Raw genomic sequence first — 17,745 nt, forward strand, 5'->3', positions numbered from 1 at the left:
AGTGTTGGTTCATCTCCAGAGTAGCTTCAGTGAGTTCATCTTCAACTCTGCTATTAGAAGATAAGATATATATATATATATATATTCATATTTTTGGTTAATTTCATTTAAATTTTGGTTGTTAGTTTTAGTCTTATTGATTATTGTTGTGAGTTTGTCTGTCTTCATTGCAGCTGCTTCAATTTGTTGTTTTTGAGAAGATTTTGATAATATGTAGAAACCTTCTGCAAGAACAAAAACAGAGATTATATAGTAGTTTCTTTTGGAGGAATATAAGTATTATATACATATATATAGACACATTTGTATGTACGAATAAATGTATTAGCCAATTCTTCTTTGGGTGTGTTTGTTTTGAGGTTTGGATTTTGTTAATTTTTTTTTTATTGGGTTTTGAAGAGTAAAAATTTTGAATTGGAATAACAGAAATGCGATGGGCATTGATGGGATGATTGGAAGGTAAAATACTTTCTCCGTCCCACTTAATTTATCTATTATTTCTATATAATTTATCCTTTTTTTAGAAATATAATTATTTAATCGTATTTTAAAATTTATAATTTATAATATTTTATTTAAATTAAAATATTTAGTCATCTTATAATCTATAATTATTTTTATTAAATTATAATTATTTTTACTAATATATTTTTTAATTAAATAATACCTACTAAAGGGGACTGAGGGAGTATGATTTTTTTATATATAATATAAAAAATAAAAAAATAAGTATTTAATTTGATATTTTTTTAATAAAAAAAATGATAAATAATATAAATATTGAAAAATCTCCTAAATAATTGTTTCCATATGTCCATTGCTTACCAATATTTACATTGACATTATTGGAATAAGATTGTCAATTAACCATTTCATTTTACCAAGTTCAATGTTATCTAAATTAGTTAATATTTCTATGTTTTGATGATAATGTCGGAAATCAATTCCTCTTAGGCTTTTTGCAGTAGAGTTATGAAACGGTAAGAGGTTAACTCAACTTTTAACACATAATTATCATATGGCTATGACAATTGTGTTCATAAAATGAAGCACATGTCGATGCCTAAATGGCGATGGTGTATAATTCGAGAGTTGAACCCTCTTTTGGTATACTAATGGTCGGAGGTTTAATCTACATGGGTTTTGGGTAAAATTTTGAGCCAATCAAAGTACGGTAATTTTTTTAAAAAGATATCATATCAAATATTTTTTTTATATAAAATATTAAATTAAATATTTATTTATTTACTATTCTCAAACTTTTCCAAAATTTCTGAATTAAAGGAGAGTTTTTCCTCTTGGACTTGTTTAGTCATTTTTTATTTTAATTTTGATATTTGTAAAATCAAAATATTTAGTATTTTCTATAAGATTATAGATAAAAAGATATTATTATTACTTAAATCAAAATAAAAATTCTAATTCAAATGCAAATTAAACAAACCCTTATTTACATTCAAATAAATTAAATTATTTTCTATGTGTATTATTTTAAAATTATTCTCAAATCACATTCAAATAAATTATGCTTCCTCAATCCCGGTCCAAATGGGTCCTTTGGAGTTCTGATTAAAAAATAATAGTATTTTATTAGTTAGTAAGACGGTAAGAAGTTTCGACATTTTTGTCCGGTAAAAACTAATTATACTTGTGATATTGCAATTTAGGTAAAAGTATAGAGTATTTTGATATTAATGTATAATTACTTTTATTAAAATTGAAAAAGAATACTTTGATGGGACGAATAAAAATGATACTTTGAGTTAGGACGGAAGAGGCATAGACGGATGTAGGCGGGGGGGGCTTGGGGGCAGCCCCAAATTTTTTTTTAAGTTTAAAATAAAAAAAGAATATTGTATAAATATATTATCCCCCTCCCCCAAAAAAAAAAAACTAATTTATTAGTATGCCCTGCTTAAAATTTAAATTCATTATATATTTTGTTATTATTTTTTAATTTAATTTATATTAATATAAAAATTTTAATTATATTTTATTTATATAAAAATATAATTTTCTTATGGTAAATATAATTACAGGTATCTCTTTGCATTATCTTCTGACATCAAGAGAAATCAATCAAAGAAAATAAGATTGAAGTGGTATATAGGACAATATGACGGACATATTTTTATAAATTTTTAAATTTTTTATTAAAAAAAAAAATTAAACCGTTTATTTGAATTAAAAAAAAAAAATCGACAATTCACAATCTGAAATATATTAAAATCAAAATCGAACTATAAAAACTCAATACTTACTGGACAATTGCGCGCCCCCTAATTTCGGAAGCTAGTTCCGTCCCGGACATATTAATTATAATACAAAACCTAGCAATATAGGATAAAGTAGACAAAGGAATTATTGAGTTGAGTTTTTGCCCAGAATGCCAGCACATGTACATATAGCATTGAATTATAATCTTTGATTCTTACAAATTAATAATGTAACAAAGATTGCAAAAAAAGTTGTTTTGATTAGGTGGTTGTTGCATCAATTTCATAATTACATTACATTACATGCATGCTTGCATGTCAATTTTTTCATGGGACTACAAAATAATCAAATGGATCAACTTCCCATTATTATTCTCCATATATAATATAAGTGGCCCTACTTAATATTATTAAAAATAATACTAAACATTATCTATAAATAATATAATTGATTTAACATTTGACTTAACATTTTCAATAAAAATATATTTTACATATTAATTTAAATATTTATATTTGTTAAATATATTTATAATTAATAAAGTTACAAAAATATAAAGTAGTCATCTTTTTGACACGTATTAAAAAAAATAAAATTGATCGTATGTGATGGGACGAAGAGATTATCATTTTTGCAGAAAAAAAAAAAGTAAAAATAAAAAAAAAATAATTGATGGTATAACTTTAATGAGCAACACAAATTTTGTTAGCGGATAAACTAACTGTTAATTATTACCTCCGTCCCATGTACAGTGTCTGCTACACGGTAGACACTGTATTTTAGAATAAGTGTAATTAGTAGATAATTAATAATTTATTAGTGAAAATTATTATTCGATAATATAAATAATTATATATTAAGATTAAGATAACTAATTAGTTTAATTAAAATTTTTAAAAGAATAAAATTAAAAAATTTAAAATGAGATTAAAATGTGTAATTATTTTTCATAAAAAAAAAAAAAAAAAAAGTTACATGCTATGAAATGGACTGAAACGGGAATATGGACATAATATGGACGGACGGAGCAATTAATTAATTACCTGCAACTGCTGTTACGGAAAAGCAAAATTTACCAACACTTTAATGCCATTTGTACCCACAAACCACCAGAAAATCGCCACAACGTTGTCACCTTTAAATGCCGCCGCAAAGCCCAAATCAGTAATTTCACCATTTCACACGTACCCGCCTTTTTTTCTTTCTTCTTCTCTTATTTTATTTTAAATAATTATCCTTCACCAACAAATTCATGGCGTAGTTGGTTTTCGTTCAACTCTCCATCCTCTCCCTCCCCCCCCCCCCCCCCCCCCAACTGTTTTCCATACTCTCTACCCACTCTCTTTCTCTACCCATCACTTTAATCGCCATCAATTCAAGCCATCAAATTTTGAAATCGACGAAAAAAAAATTAAAAAAAAAAAAAAAACATCGTTTTCATGGCTGTTTTCCTCAGTACCTAATTTCTGTTAGGGGCAGAGAAATTCACAGAAAGTAATTGGGAGAGTTAAAATGGCGAGCCAATTAGTTAGAAATATCGAACAAACCCACCAAAGAATGAATAATTAATGTGGGCCTTCGAAAAAAACCAAAAAAAAAGAATACCAAATTATCTGCTTTCTCGATCGATCGATCGATTCTATAAAAAGCAGTTGTAACTTCCCCATTCTCGTCATGCACTGCACACTCTCTTCACTTCAACAAGAACACCACTCAAAAATCAAATCCTCTTTATCCCTTTTTTTTTTTTTTTTTTCTTGCAACAGAAATTCATTCTCAAAAGAAGCAACAAAAGGAAGAAGGGAAAGAAAAGAGGAACAAGACACACACAAAAAACATAAATAAATTAGCAGAGACGCGGTTTTCTTTCTGTCATTTTGCGTGCGGAGTCAAAAAAACAAAAATGGGATTCGAAATTTGAAGCGATTTTCGACTCACAGAAGGAAACCCATTTTCTGTTTCGGAGATTCCCAGAAGAGCCGTACGATGTTAGGCCTCAAGGTTTTGGCTATGGCCGTCGTCCTCTCACTGGCCTGTAGTTCAGTTACCGCCGCCGTTTCCTACGACGGGAAATCGATTGTCATTAATGGGAGGAGGAAGATTCTTGTTTCGGGCTCGATTCACTACCCTAGGAGCACCCCTGAGGTACCCCACCCCCCCTTTGTAATAATTTACAGATATATTTATAATTTTTTTATTTTTTATTTTTGTAGATGTGGCCTGAGCTCATACAGAAGGCTAAAGATGGAGGATTAGATGTAATCCAAACATATGTATTCTGGAATGGCCACGAGCCATCTCCTGGAAATGTAAAAATTTTCTCAAAACCTGTTTCCATATTACAACCTGGAAAATAGAAACGGTTTGATTTAATTTCTGTTATTTTTCAGTATAATTTTGAAGGTAGATATGATCTTGTGAAGTTCATCAAGGTTGTTCAGCGGGCCGGGCTCTATGTTCATCTCAGAATCGGGCCTTATGTCTGTGCAGAATGGAATTTTGGGTAAACTGGAAATTTTAATTTAGAGTGATTACTGTTCTTACAAAATTTTTGGATTTGAACCATAAGATGTCCTGTCCTGAGTTTGTTAATTCATCGAAACTTTGTTAGAAATAACCTCCCCTGTTTTTGGGTGCAGGGGATTCCCTGTTTGGCTAAAATACGTGCCGGGAATGGAATTCCGGACCGATAATCAGCCGTTCAAGGTTCGACGCCGCTGTTGTAATAAATATACAATGCTACATTTGTTGTTTTCGATTGTTTTTACTGTCTGAATCTCGTGTTGAAGGTGGCTATGCAAAGATTTGTCGAGAAAATTGTGAGCTTGATGAAGTCGGAGAATTTATTCGAGCCTCAGGGAGGGCCTATTATCATGTCTCAGGTCCAAAGAATGCATTAAACGATCGTCTTACCTAAAAATTTAATTCAATATGAAAATACATCATTAATTACATACTTCATCCATTCCTTAATAATCTATCCATTTTTTTTATTTTGGTCTGTCTCATAACAAATTACGATTTTCTCTTTTAGAAACTGTATATTGTCATTAGTTTTACATGATACAATATTAATAAAGTTAGTTTAGTCTTTTTAGCTGCTTTCCAATATAATATTAATATTCTTAAAACTCCATGAAAAAAAAGGCAAACGAATAGATAGATATGAGACGAAGGGAATATTATATAGTATTTGTAACAGAATTTTCTTGCATTTTGTGTTCTTATGGATTGGGAAACTGCAGATCGAAAATGAATATGGACCGGTCGAGTGGGAGATCGGCGCTCCCGGAAAAGCTTATACTGCTTGGGCGGCAAAAATGGCTGTCGGAACGGACACTGGCGTTCCTTGGATTATGTGCAAACAAGAAACTGCCCCTGATCCCATTGTAAGATTTCCTTTACTTTCATTTTGTGCTTTAAGGTTAGTCACGATAAGAAAATAGTAATTTTGTAACGAAAATTTTTTATTTATAAATTCACTTTTTTAGTTACTAATGATATTATGAACGAAATTAGGGTCCCTAAAATTCACGATTCTAATGTCATCCGTAGTTAGTCCTTAATTTATTTTATTTTTTTGTAGTGGTAGTTATTAATATTTTATTTTTTTAGTGGTAGTTATACTCTCCCCGTTCAACTAGAAAGTATACATATTTTCTATTTTGGAACGTATAATTACAAAGTAAATATTTCATTAAATACCTCACTTTTTTCTACGAATACCTCTGTTTTACATCACATCATTACTTTTACACCAAAATGCAAGAGCAAAAAATCATTACACTACTTTTAACTACCCACTATAATTAAAATATTATTATTTTTCAAACACCGCTCCAAAAGTAATTGTTGACTTTATGTGTGGACGGAGGGAGTATTCTGCCTTTAAGGGTTATATTTACTGTAGTTAATATTAAAAATATTCTTATATTTTTATAATTTGTTATATAATTGTCCTTCTATTAGTATTATAAGACATTAATGGAAATACTTTTGTAATTTTTTTTTATTTGTATTACGTTTTGATATAATAATTAATATTCAAAGATCAACTCACAAAAAAGTAAATGAGACCTCAGAGGCGAAGGAATGTAGTATTAAAATTTTTGGTATATTTAAATTCTATACTAATATTGCACAAAACTGTGTTATAAACTTTTCAGTATACCAAAATTTCATACTAACATCGTACCAAATATTCCTACATTCTCGGGGGAGGTCAGCACATAAAAAAAATAGGCATACAATACGTAATTTCAATTTATAGAGTATACTCTGTTAATTGAAACCATATACTGACAGTACAACATTTTATGTACTGTGTGGACAATTTTCATGTGCTATAAGTTCATTTATGGTATTTGTATTATATTAACATAAATCGTGCATCGTCTATTGCTATATGTCATTCATTGTTTTGTTGTTAGCATTGTTTTGAATTATCGCCTTCCTAGGAAGATAGATTGTTCTAATTAATCATGTCCGATTGTTACAGATCGATACCTGCAATGGTTTCTACTGCGAAGGCTTCCGCCCGAACAAGCCCGATAAACCTAAGATGTGGACAGAAGCCTGGACCGGCTGGTAGTATTACGGCGAATTCTTTTCGTTCTCATCGTAATTTTCTTTCTGCCTCTCACAATGTGTGCTTCAGGTATACGCAATTTGGAGGCCCGCCTCCTCGTCGACCTGCCGAAGATTTGGCTTTTGCAGTCGCAAGATTTGTCCAAAACAACGGCTCATTCTTCAATTATTACATGGTAATATAACCTTTCCTAGTCCCTTCCGAAAAATCGTTTCCTTATCTAAACTGTCTTCGCTGCAGTACCACGGTGGCACCAATTTCGATCGATCAGCCGGCCGTTTTGTCGCCACTAGCTACGACTACGATGCTCCTATAGATGAATATGGTAGCGCATAATATAACTTCAAAAACACTGTTCACTTCAAAAAAATAATATTTTTGTAACGGAATTTTTCCTTCCCTAAATCCAATTTTTTCGTTACTAATGACTTTAGGGACAGAAGTTCACATTGCTAATGCCAACTGTCCCTAATTTCTGTTACAAATATGTTATTTTTTTGTAGTGGGTGTCTCGTTTCGGTGCTGTCTGAATTCTGTTTTTTTACGATAATAGGACTTCTGAACGAGCCGAAATGGGGACACCTAAGGGATTTGCATAAAGCAATCAAGCAATGCGAGCCGGCTTTAGTTTCGTCGAACCCCGCCGTCGCATGGCCCGGCAAAAATCAAGAGGTAACGATTTTGTCGTCACCGCTGCGCGCCTTCTTTCGTCGAAACTATAATCTTTCTTTCTAATTCGTTGTTTCGTCGCCAGGTTCATGTTTTCGAAACGAAATCAGGGAGATGCGCGGCGTTTCTTTCCAACTACGACCCGAATTCTTCGACAAAATTGACATTCCGAAATGTCGAGTACGATCTGCCTCCGTGGTCCATCAGCATTCTCCCCGACTGCAAGACTGCCGTTTACAACACCGCAACTGTAATCGAACGCGCTCTTTCGATTCGTAATTTTCTCTATTCTCTCAACGCCAACGAAGTTTTTTTAATTTCGATGTAGGTGCAATCGAAGAGCTCTTCGGCGAAGATGGTGCCAGTTATCGACAGATTAAATTGGCAATCGTACGGCGAGGAGACCCCTTCGGCCGACGATCGCGACACGCTTGTGATGGAAGGCTTATGGGAGCAAATAAACGTCACACGAGACTCCTCCGACTACTTATGGTACCTTACGGAGTAAGTTTCTCGAAGAAATTCGATGCGAATTTGTCCTAAAATGACGTATGAGGTAGATACATCGTCGTCGGCTAATGCTGCTTCGGTTTGCAGCGTAAATGTAGGTTCCGGTGAGGGATTTTTAAAGAACGGGCAATTGCCGACGCTTACAGTTATGTCGGCTGGCCATGCTCTGCACGTATTCGTCAACGGGAAGCTATCCGGTAATTCAGACACAACGTAAATTTATCCATGTTAGAACATCTTACATTGTTTCTGTGTACTATCCGTTGTAGGAACCGAGTACGGGAGCTTGGACAATCCTAAGCTAACGTTTAACGGCGGTGTGAACCTGAAGCCGGGAATCAACAAAATATCGCTACTTAGCGTCTCCGTAGGCCTAGCGGTGGGTTAAGTTTTCTTCAATCTCCTCCTGTATTTTGGTGTTCGAAAATGTATAATGGTTTCGAGTGGATCTCTTACAAAATGTGTTCTTTCTTGTTTTTTCGATTTGTCTTAGAATGTTGGGACACACTACGAGAGGTGGAATACCGGCGTTCTTGGACCCGTCACATTGAAGGGACTCGACGAGGGGACACGCGACTTGACGAAACAAAGATGGTCTTACAAGGTTTGCGCTCTTCACCATCAATACAAGAAGTTATCGAATCGCGACTTAATGTGTGAAAAAAAAATAATAATAATAATCTAAATATAGGCCGGTCTGAAAGGCGAATCCCTCAACCTCGATGCTCCAAGAAGAAGCACCTCGGTCGAATGGACGGAGGGGTCGCTCTTGGCTCAAAAACAACCTCTAACATGGTACAAGGTAAGCCTTTCTTACCGTCCTCTTTCAATAATGTCCGAATCGGGAGATTAAACTCTCACATCATAAACATCCGCAATCCGATTTTTTTCAATCGTTTCAGACAACATTCAATGCACCCGATGGCAACGATCCGTTGGCTTTAGACATGATAAGCATGGGAAAAGGCGAAGTATGGATAAATGGCCAAAGCATAGGCAGACATTGGCCCGGATACATCGCGAAAGGCAGCTGCGGAGAATGTAATTACGCCGGAACTTTCAATGAGAAGAAATGCCAGACCGGCTGCGGTCAGCCCTCGCAGAGATGGTACAAAAAATTTAACTTTGCGCTCGCCTTTTTTCTACAACCAAAAATTTTCGAACATCTATCTTAAAATACAAAAACCAATGTTGTATATGTTTTAGGTACCATGTTCCTCGAGCGTGGCTGAAGCCGAGTGGGAATGTATTAGTCGTGTTCGAGGAATGGGGAGGCGATCCGAGTAAGATCTCCGTGGTTAAGCGAACATTTTAAGGAAGGATTTGCGGATTTAGCGACTAAATAATGGATGGAGATACCTCGTCTTCGGTTACAACTTTTTTTTTCTGAATATTTGAAATCTTCTTGCAAGAATCTTTCTCGATCATATTCTTGCAGGTTGTTCGGCCCTGAGGAGTGAAAGTTGTAAAGCTACTACACTCTCCGGGCTGTGATAAGGAAGAAAGGAATTTTTATACTTGGATAAGTTGGTAAGATTTTTATTTTTTTTTACGATACTTGTATAGAATTGTTACGAACATCATTGATGTAATGAAGCGATTACTTATAAATGGTGCGTTTACGGTATGATGATTGTATTGTAGTTGTTTTTCAATTTAGTGACGATAGACTATACATGGAGACGAGGCAGTTACGGTACTAATTTGAAAAAATCAATATCGTATGCTTCCTCGACTTTTCATCGATGATTTTCCGAATTCTTGATTAGTGCTATAATGTGCTTTGTATTAATATAAATAATATGCTATCTAGATTCTTGATCGAGGAATATTATTTGATAAAATAGAAAGCTAAAATTATTTAATAGAATCGTCAACTAATGCAAAGCTAATATAGAAAATTCATAATAATATCTTCATTATAATGTCAGCATCAAATCCTTCAATTTATTGAAGTTCTTCATCGATCTCTAACATCATTTATTCATTTCCTCACAGAATTACAACAACTTAGAAGAACACAAATTCTAACATAAGTTTAAACAGCAAGAATAATAGATAACAAACCTGCAAGTGTCAACGCAGCTCATATCCGCAAATGCCTCGCTAAACAAGAAACATTTACTGCAAAAACTCCCTTGGATCGGTGACAAAACCTGTCAGCGCAGACGCTGCAGCCGTGTAAGGAGAAGCTAGATATATCTGCCCTTCTTTGTGGCCCATACGACCTGGGAAATTTCTGTTCGTGGTCGAAACACACACCTGCGTATCAATAACAACATTGTTCACTGTCTTAACATTAACACAACCTACTCAAGAATTTTCTTTACAGTGACAAATCAATACTCGCACCGTCCACCAAAATTATATCAACTTTTCTTTCTTTTACTTTCCATAATCTATATATGGTAAAACACTTTCTACTTTAACAAATAACAACAATCTCCTCACTATTTTTCTACTTAACCCTATTATTTTTACCATCCCTGTAATAACTTTCTATAATACACACTTATTTTACTTTTTACCTATCTCACTTTAGTATTTAAATATTATGATTTTTTAGTCTCCGTATCCAAACAAAAACCCAAATAAGTTTGGTTTTCAGGACGGAGGGAATAGTTCAGAACTTTTTTTAAAAAAAAATTAAATTAAAGAATCGGAGACCTGAGGTTCATTCATGCGGGCATAGGTGTCTCTTGGCCCGCCCAAACAAGCACCGCAGCTTGGGCTTGCAGGTGTATCGCACCCGGCTTCTTCAAATATCTGCGAGCAAGTTTTTCCACCTGATCCGGGCACCGGAAGGGCGTATATGTCCATCCACACCTAAAAAAACATCAACATGCATAAATTGCAGAATCTTGAAATCTATACATGGTTCGATGTCCAAATCATAGTTTAACACAATTTAACCAACAAGCATACCTTCTGTGTCGCAGGAACGAGGAATGTCGGGACTTTGACCTTTTTCCCCTGTTATTATAACAATTCAAAGTCTCACATGAGAATGTCATCACAATAAATATAACGAACACACCAGAGGTTTGCTCACTTAGAATTTATTTTTCTATTTTTTACGTCACTTCTAACAACTATTTTACTTATTAAAGAAAGAAAATTCAGCACACCATAGGTAATCTAATCTAGTCGAAAAAAAATTTAATCCGGATCATAAAGTGGATTTACATCTCGAGATCATCTATATAATGCTATTTACAGTTCTTATTTGTCATAAGGCTAAATAAAATCTCCTTTTTCATAATTGCTTGGTTAGATATCTATTCGTAACTAAATTGGAATTTCCTCAAGATATCTAAACGGCCAAATTTTTACAAATTTTAAGTAACGTTCAGCCTTTGGTACAATAGTAAACACAAGCATCTATGATTGTGTGGTTCGATGTGTTTTTTTGCTGGTTCACAGCAATAAAATAACACTTGAGCAATTAAAGGATGCATTAAATATTCATACCGAAGCCAGAAAGACTTTCGCGGCAGCCATGAAATCCTCGGTTTTTCCACCAGTACATGATCCAATATACACTCGGTCTATTTTCACATCTTTGCACTCTCTAGCAAGTGCTCGGTTATCGGGAGAATGTGGCTGAAAAAACATATGTAAATATTAGTGGTTGAATAGAACTGAAATGTTTGTGACTAAATTACTTGATAATATATATAGAGACATATAATGAGCATAAGCACTTAGAAGTCGGGAGATATAACGCATGAATAAACATGACTATGCTTAATTATTGCTCAAAGAACCAAAATCAGTCAAACTAGCTTAAATCACACACCTTAGCTACCAGTGGTTCTAATTTCGAGATGTCAAATCTGTACTCCGAAAGGTATCTATCACCAGAAGGGGAAAACAAATAAGCATACACTGTAAGAATCTCGTATTTACTATAAAATTTGGAATGAAACAATGTTCACGGGAAACTTAATTCAGAAATCAGATAAAATGAGATTGATTTCTTTAAGAATCAAATTTGAACATTATTCCAAAACCTCAAACTCAGAGAGGGTCCGGTACTCATATATATTGGGGTCATTCCAAAATCTTTATATGTTGTCTGGTTCACAGAATTCGACAGGGTATTCCAATTTACTGAAAATAGATTAATACAAACGATAAAGGTGAAAACCTAGATATTTTCATCACTTTTAAAGGGCAATGAGAAATGGAACAAGAAAATAGAATTGGCAGACAAACAATCGAAATCATTATTCTCAAGCATTTCCTTTATTTTCATTATGGAAACCTTGAATCTTATAAAGTTGAGCATTGAATCTGACACACTGTTCATTCATTAGGGTTTCGATTCAGCCATGGACAGAAATAAATGGATAAAATTTCTAGTTAGAATCAACAGATTGCGCATCATAGAAAGTAAATAATGCAGCTACCAGCAAAGAAAGATGTGACCCGAAACTTGGCATGTACATGTGATAAAATACTACCTTGCTTTTTCATCGCTGTATAGTGGTTCATAGGGCACAGATGTCTTGTCCTGAGAAACACGGAAATAATGTTTTATCACTTGCAAACAAAATAACTAAAGCATGGAATTGTTCAAGGCAATGGTGAGGGACGCTAAGAAAATAATAATACATGGAGACAGCAGGTAATGGGACATTAAAATATTTTGATCACCTGACCTATTTTTTGATACTCTAACAGTATTTGCAAACATTGAATAGACACATAAGAAAAATGGTTCTTCTACGCAACAAGTCAGTAGAAAAAAGAATTCTCAATCAGATGCAAAAATTTCTCTCTTCCAAGCAGTTTTTCATTGCTTTAAATTATGGGATTTTTCAGTTGAGCTTTGGGTTGTTTGAGTAGCAAAAATTTGAATGAAAAATTTGGTGTTAAATCTGATGTTTTTTAGGGAAAAATTTTAAATAGTAGTGCAAAAATTAAAAATGTTTTAAGTGTATATAAATATGTTTGCTTATTGAAAAGAGAGGTCAAAATAAAAAATTATAAGTGGGTTTCACCTTAAGAAAAAAAAATCGGAAGCATAATGCCAACTAGATATGGGAAGCAAACCAAATGAACCCAAATCAAAAACACAAGTAACAGAGCTAAATTACTTTATGATTAGACAATTTCATTTTTTGAAAAAGATAATATATTTCCATTAATACCCCACACAAATAGATAATCTTTCTGGCAAATTTTAACTAAGTAATTAGTTATAAACTCATATATTTAATTAGAACACCTAAAATAAACCTTCTTTGGTTATGCTTTTATTTACAGATACTCCACCTACCAGTTGTCATTGTACATTTTAACTTCTGATTCGGAATTACTAACAGGTTGAAGTATCTGGGAAACTCCCTTAGATGAATGAGAGAGCCGTATAATAGATTTATTTAAGTGCCACACACTAACCTCAAGATACTTGTAGGTGGTACTATCCGCTGGGACAACACCATTCTTTCCTCCAGCTTCAATAACCATGTTGCACAATGTCATTCTTTCTTCCATCTAAGAAAGTTAAACACCGCAAACATGAAAAGACTCATTAGTGAATCAATAAAAATATGCTAACCATCTGAAAATAAAGCTGATACAGGCTACAGCTACCACTTACAGTCAAACTTTCAACAGTCGAACCAACAAATTCCATTGATTTGTATGTTGCACCAGCCACAGAAATTTCACCAATGATCTGCATAAGATACACCGACAAATTCAACATAACCGAAGGGTTTCAAACTGCACATGATAACTAAGCTCAGATATAATTTTTGAATTATAAGACAAACATAAGCCAACCTGCAAAATCAAATCTTTTGCAAGTAAATAATCGGGCATTTCGCCATCCAGAACAAACCTCAGAGTTGGAGGCACCTGCAACGCATTGATGAAAAAAGCATACATTTATATAGAAACAAATCAAACACTTTAACCAAATCTAGAACAAGCTGATAGAAGCGAAAGTAGAGTCAGAACTAGAAATATAAAAACAAACAGAAACCTTCAGCAAAAGCTTCCCAGCACCCAGCACAAAACCTGCGTCAGTATTTCCAATTCCAGTAGCAAATTGACCAAATGCACCAGCAGTACATGTGTGCGAGTCTGTGCCTAGCAAGACCTAGAAGCACAGTGATGACTCAGCGGTAATTGTGAGAGGCAAGTGAGGGAAAAATGAACTGAGTAAAAATTCAACTAGCCATTGATACCTCTCCAGGTCTGCAATGGCCTTCTTGTGCAAGAGCTACATGGCACACACCTTTGTAGTCCGGATTTGCCTGCAATGGCAATCGATAATTATAAATCTCTATAACGTAAAGGTACACAAACGAAATTAGGGATCCTAATAGGTCCAATAAAATAGCCAACCTTGAAATTCCCAAGATCTTTAATGTCGTAGAAGTACTTGATATCTTGCTCATTACAGAAATCCCTCAGAATGTTTACATTGCGATTTGCCCGTTCGTCAGCAGTGAATATATAATGATCTGGAATAATTACAACTTTCTCACGGTCCCAGACCTATAGTTATGAAAAGAAACCAAAAAAGAAGTCATTTGGATTAGGGGGGAAAATGATTTGTACTTAATAAACAGGGAGAAAACCAAAACAAAAGGGGCAGTAGCTCATTTTAAAAGCCAGATTGCAGAATACCAGCTGTATGTAAGAAAAAAGGTTGTGTTTGGTTGTGTACGTATTTTGTATTTAAATAGTAGTTTGGTGTTTTTGTAAGAGAAAATAGTATATTTTTATCATAGTATTTGTAAAATACAAAATATTACATCCAACACTAATTGTTCATACAAAATATTACATCCAACAATTATTTCACTTCAAGAACATTAAAACCAAAAGATACATTTTACTCGAGGTCTTTCGTGATTTTTGATTTTGATAGTTTCGAGGTGAAATATTGGTTGAATGTGATATCTTGAACGGAAACATAAGTGTCGAATCTGATGTTTCAAATGAAAGATGAGTGTTAAATTCTATGTTTTGAATGGAAAATAAGAATTAGGTATGATTTATTTTTGGGAAATTGGGAGATTGAATGGTGAAAAACTGGGGGGAAAAATCCTCAAGCAGGAAAACCCATGAAAACACACAAGAAAATCACAACTCAACTTCCACATTTCAGCTTAAACAAATATGCTTTGATTAGGAGAAAAATATTCAATGAAACTACATATATTGATTGAAAAAATCATGCTTATAAGCTTAGAACCTTCGATACATCTAAAGATAGAAAAAACTTCCAAAAAAATCATTAGACCCCTAACAAATAAGTAGAAAACTTTTTTATCCCATCCCATTGATTTCATTATATGCCGAAGGCTCCATTAACTACCCTGGAAAATTTTTCGCAGTTATTAAACAAGAATAGCATAGGCAGCAACGGCATCAAAACTTCGTTCACTTGTGATTTCAACCTCATTTTTGGCAACAAAAAGACAGTGAGAAAAGTTCATTCCTGCACGAAAACATCATTGTGAAGACTTCAACACTACACAAAACATTACAATCCAATCACCATTCCACTCCCACAAATTTAATTTCAAAACAACTCAAATCACAAGTGAAAAAACACACCCTCAAGAATGTCTATCACACAGAGAGATTCATCAACAAAATCTAATCCATTTTTACCAATTACCTTCGCATTTTCTCCAAATTCTTTCTTGAATATTCCAATGCAACCAGGCCCACAAACGTCATGAGTCATCAAAACATCCACATTGACCCATACATTTTCCCCAGGGCTTAATTGGTTCTTCTCGGCAGCCCTGGCCAGTATCTTTTCAGTCATGGTCATTCCTGTCTTCACCTGCAAAACATAAGAACCCCAAATTAACCCCAAAACCCTAGAAATTGAACTGCAATGCAACAGAATCAACAAAACGGAAATAATTTGAAATTACAGCGCCTGTTGTGGACGGTTTGCGCTCCGATTGATGAGGTGCCATCACAGACACGATTTTCTTGGACGCGCGTTTCGTGGAAGCCGCGGGACCCGATAATTGGAACGAAGCCGCAGGTGGGTACAGAGCTGAATAGCCTGCATCTTTCTGAGAATCGAAAAATCAACAAAGACATGATGAAAGTGCAATTATCGAAAAGAAGAAAAGCTAAGCGCTGAATTCACAAAAACTCCATCCATTACGAAGAACTAAAGATACAGACCTTATCGAAAAAGACGGAGGAGCTCGGAGAGACGAGAGAGGACGCCATTGAGATTGAATCCAAGAGGAGGGAGTTAAAATTGATGTCGAATTAATTCGGTTCCTTCAGGGTCGTTTTCTTGGCGGCGGAAAGCAGCGCAAAGCAGGAAGGAAGAGAGGTGATGACAGTTGGAGATAGAGTTGCCAATTCGGTTCCGAACCGCCGGTGGGTGAAGACGCCGGAGCCGAGCAACAGCGTGGGTGAAGACGAAGAAGAAGGAGAAGGAAGCAAAAATGGAGGAAGAAAGGAAAGAATGGGGAGGAAGAAGAAGAGAGAGGAAGAAATAACCTGGTGCAGGCGGCGGCGCGGCGTTGTGGTTGTGGATGTGTGTTGTGTAATGTTTTAGGAGTAATTAGGAGAAAAACATTTTAATAAAATAGATATTTTATTATATTAATAATTGAGTTATAATTAAAATTATTACTATATTTTTATAAAAATAATATTCATGTTAATAAATAATATTAATAAATAAAAAACAATAATATAATACTATTTTTTACATTTATATTTTAAATTTTATAACTTTTTATAATATAATTTTAAATTATTATTTTTACATATTTAATTAATTTTAATCTTAATTTTTAATTAGTAAATTGGTAAATAATTATTTTATACATTTTTAAGGATTATTCATAATTTTTTATAATAATATAAAGATTTATTAAATTAATATCAGAATTAAAGTTAATCATAAAAATTTATAATAAAAAAATGGAAAAAAAATTAGGGTAAATTATATATCAACCTTTTGTGTTTTACTAAAATACAATTATGCAAGTTTTATACATATAAAATTGATTAATTTTTTATTTTATAATTTTTTAGAGATAAATTGTTATCTAATTTTTAAAAAAAATCACAAAGTATTTTGTACATTTTCTAAGTTATTTAATTTATTCAAAAAATTACTATAAATTGGCGACTTAAATTGCAACCGACAGTTTTTAAATTGTAACCAAAACTATTAAATTGTAATTAAAATTATTATTCGAAAGATTCGATTTTGATTGATATTTTGACTAATCGAAATCGACCATTTGAACTTTCGGACAAATTTAGTTGAAGACAGTGAGGAATCTCGTGTGGCAAAACCAACAGGTAAAGAGCATACACAACGGCTCTGGCTTCTGTTGGGAGCTTCGCACTGACATGTCGAAATTGATCAAAGGCTCTGGCTTCTGTTGGGGTCTTCGCACCGATATGTCGATATTGATCCAGCGTATCAATGTGATGGTTCACGCGGGTAGAAAAAGTCACCCACTTTACTCAAATCTTTCTACATATTTTTAATTTATATAATAACATCAAACATCTTTCCACGGAAAGCCACTAAAACCCTAGCACAACGTCGGACAATAAAAATCGTCGAAACGGGATCAACCCTTTAAACGGCAGATGAATTCTACTTCCAATTTCTGTGAGTAGTTGGTATAAAAATATCATCGATGTATATTATTGATATATGCAAAGAATATATATATAGTACAGAATTAATAGATAAATATTGCAGTTACAACAGATCTTAAATGATAGCATACAAATAA

General features: G+C 33.6%; 2 protein-coding genes across 2 annotated transcripts; one reads left to right on the forward strand and one right to left on the reverse strand.

The window, feature by feature from the left end:
• Nucleotides 1-3,899: 3,899 nt before the first annotated feature.
• On the forward strand, nt 3,900-9,611 carry LOC127264744 (beta-galactosidase-like). The gene is made up of 18 exons (XM_051294250.1): nt 3,900-4,362; nt 4,431-4,526; nt 4,608-4,720; nt 4,857-4,923; nt 5,007-5,099; nt 5,463-5,606; nt 6,716-6,804; nt 6,875-6,980; nt 7,046-7,130; nt 7,359-7,477; nt 7,560-7,724; nt 7,803-7,978; nt 8,072-8,181; nt 8,254-8,363; nt 8,478-8,588; nt 8,676-8,786; nt 8,887-9,092; nt 9,191-9,611. The coding sequence occupies exons 1-18, from the start codon at nt 4,204-4,206 to the stop codon at nt 9,297-9,299; spliced, it is 2,169 nt and encodes a 722-aa protein (XP_051150207.1). The 5' UTR covers nt 3,900-4,203; the 3' UTR covers nt 9,300-9,611.
• A 267-nt stretch (nt 9,612-9,878) lies between these two features.
• LOC127264745 (3-isopropylmalate dehydratase large subunit, chloroplastic-like) lies at nt 9,879-16,524 on the reverse strand. Its single transcript, XM_051294251.1, has 15 exons — nt 16,157-16,524; nt 15,895-16,041; nt 15,630-15,800; nt 14,345-14,497; nt 14,185-14,253; nt 13,980-14,096; nt 13,778-13,852; nt 13,593-13,670; nt 13,391-13,486; nt 12,451-12,500; nt 11,784-11,838; nt 11,456-11,587; nt 10,910-10,957; nt 10,652-10,810; nt 9,879-10,246 (listed from the first exon to the last, which is right to left on the reverse strand). Exons 1-15 carry the CDS (start codon nt 16,202-16,204, stop codon nt 10,106-10,108), a joined length of 1,539 nt encoding a protein of 512 aa, XP_051150208.1. The 5' UTR covers nt 16,205-16,524; the 3' UTR covers nt 9,879-10,105.
• Nucleotides 16,525-17,745: the final 1,221 nt, after the last annotated feature.

Source organism: Andrographis paniculata, unplaced genomic scaffold (assembly GCF_009805555.1).
Source record: "Andrographis paniculata isolate CXL003 unplaced genomic scaffold, ASM980555v1 Contig71END, whole genome shotgun sequence".
In the NCBI taxonomy this organism is placed as follows: domain Eukaryota; kingdom Viridiplantae; phylum Streptophyta; class Magnoliopsida; order Lamiales; family Acanthaceae; genus Andrographis; species Andrographis paniculata.

Bases quoted from the DNA above. Each gene is read 5' to 3' on its own strand.
- LOC127264744 (XM_051294250.1), top strand. From the start codon at position 4,204: ATGTTAGGCCTCAAGGTTTTGGCTATGGCCGTCGTCCTCTCACTGGCC. The intron at 4,363-4,430 runs GTACCCCACCCC...TTATTTTTGTAG, and splicing joins ACCCTAGGAGCACCCCTGAG to ATGTGGCCTGAGCTCATACA. The intron at 8,787-8,886 runs GTAAGCCTTTCT...CAATCGTTTCAG, and splicing joins AACCTCTAACATGGTACAAG to ACAACATTCAATGCACCCGA.
- LOC127264745 (XM_051294251.1), bottom strand. From the start codon at position 16,204: ATGGCGTCCTCTCTCGTCTCTCCGAGCTCCTCCGTCTTTTTCGATAAG. The intron at 14,498-15,629 runs GTAATTGGTAAA...TCATAACTATAG, and splicing joins AATTTGGAGAAAATGCGAAG to GTCTGGGACCGTGAGAAAGT. The intron at 13,671-13,777 runs GTTGGCTTATGT...TATCTTATGCAG, and splicing joins CAAAAGATTTGATTTTGCAG to ATCATTGGTGAAATTTCTGT.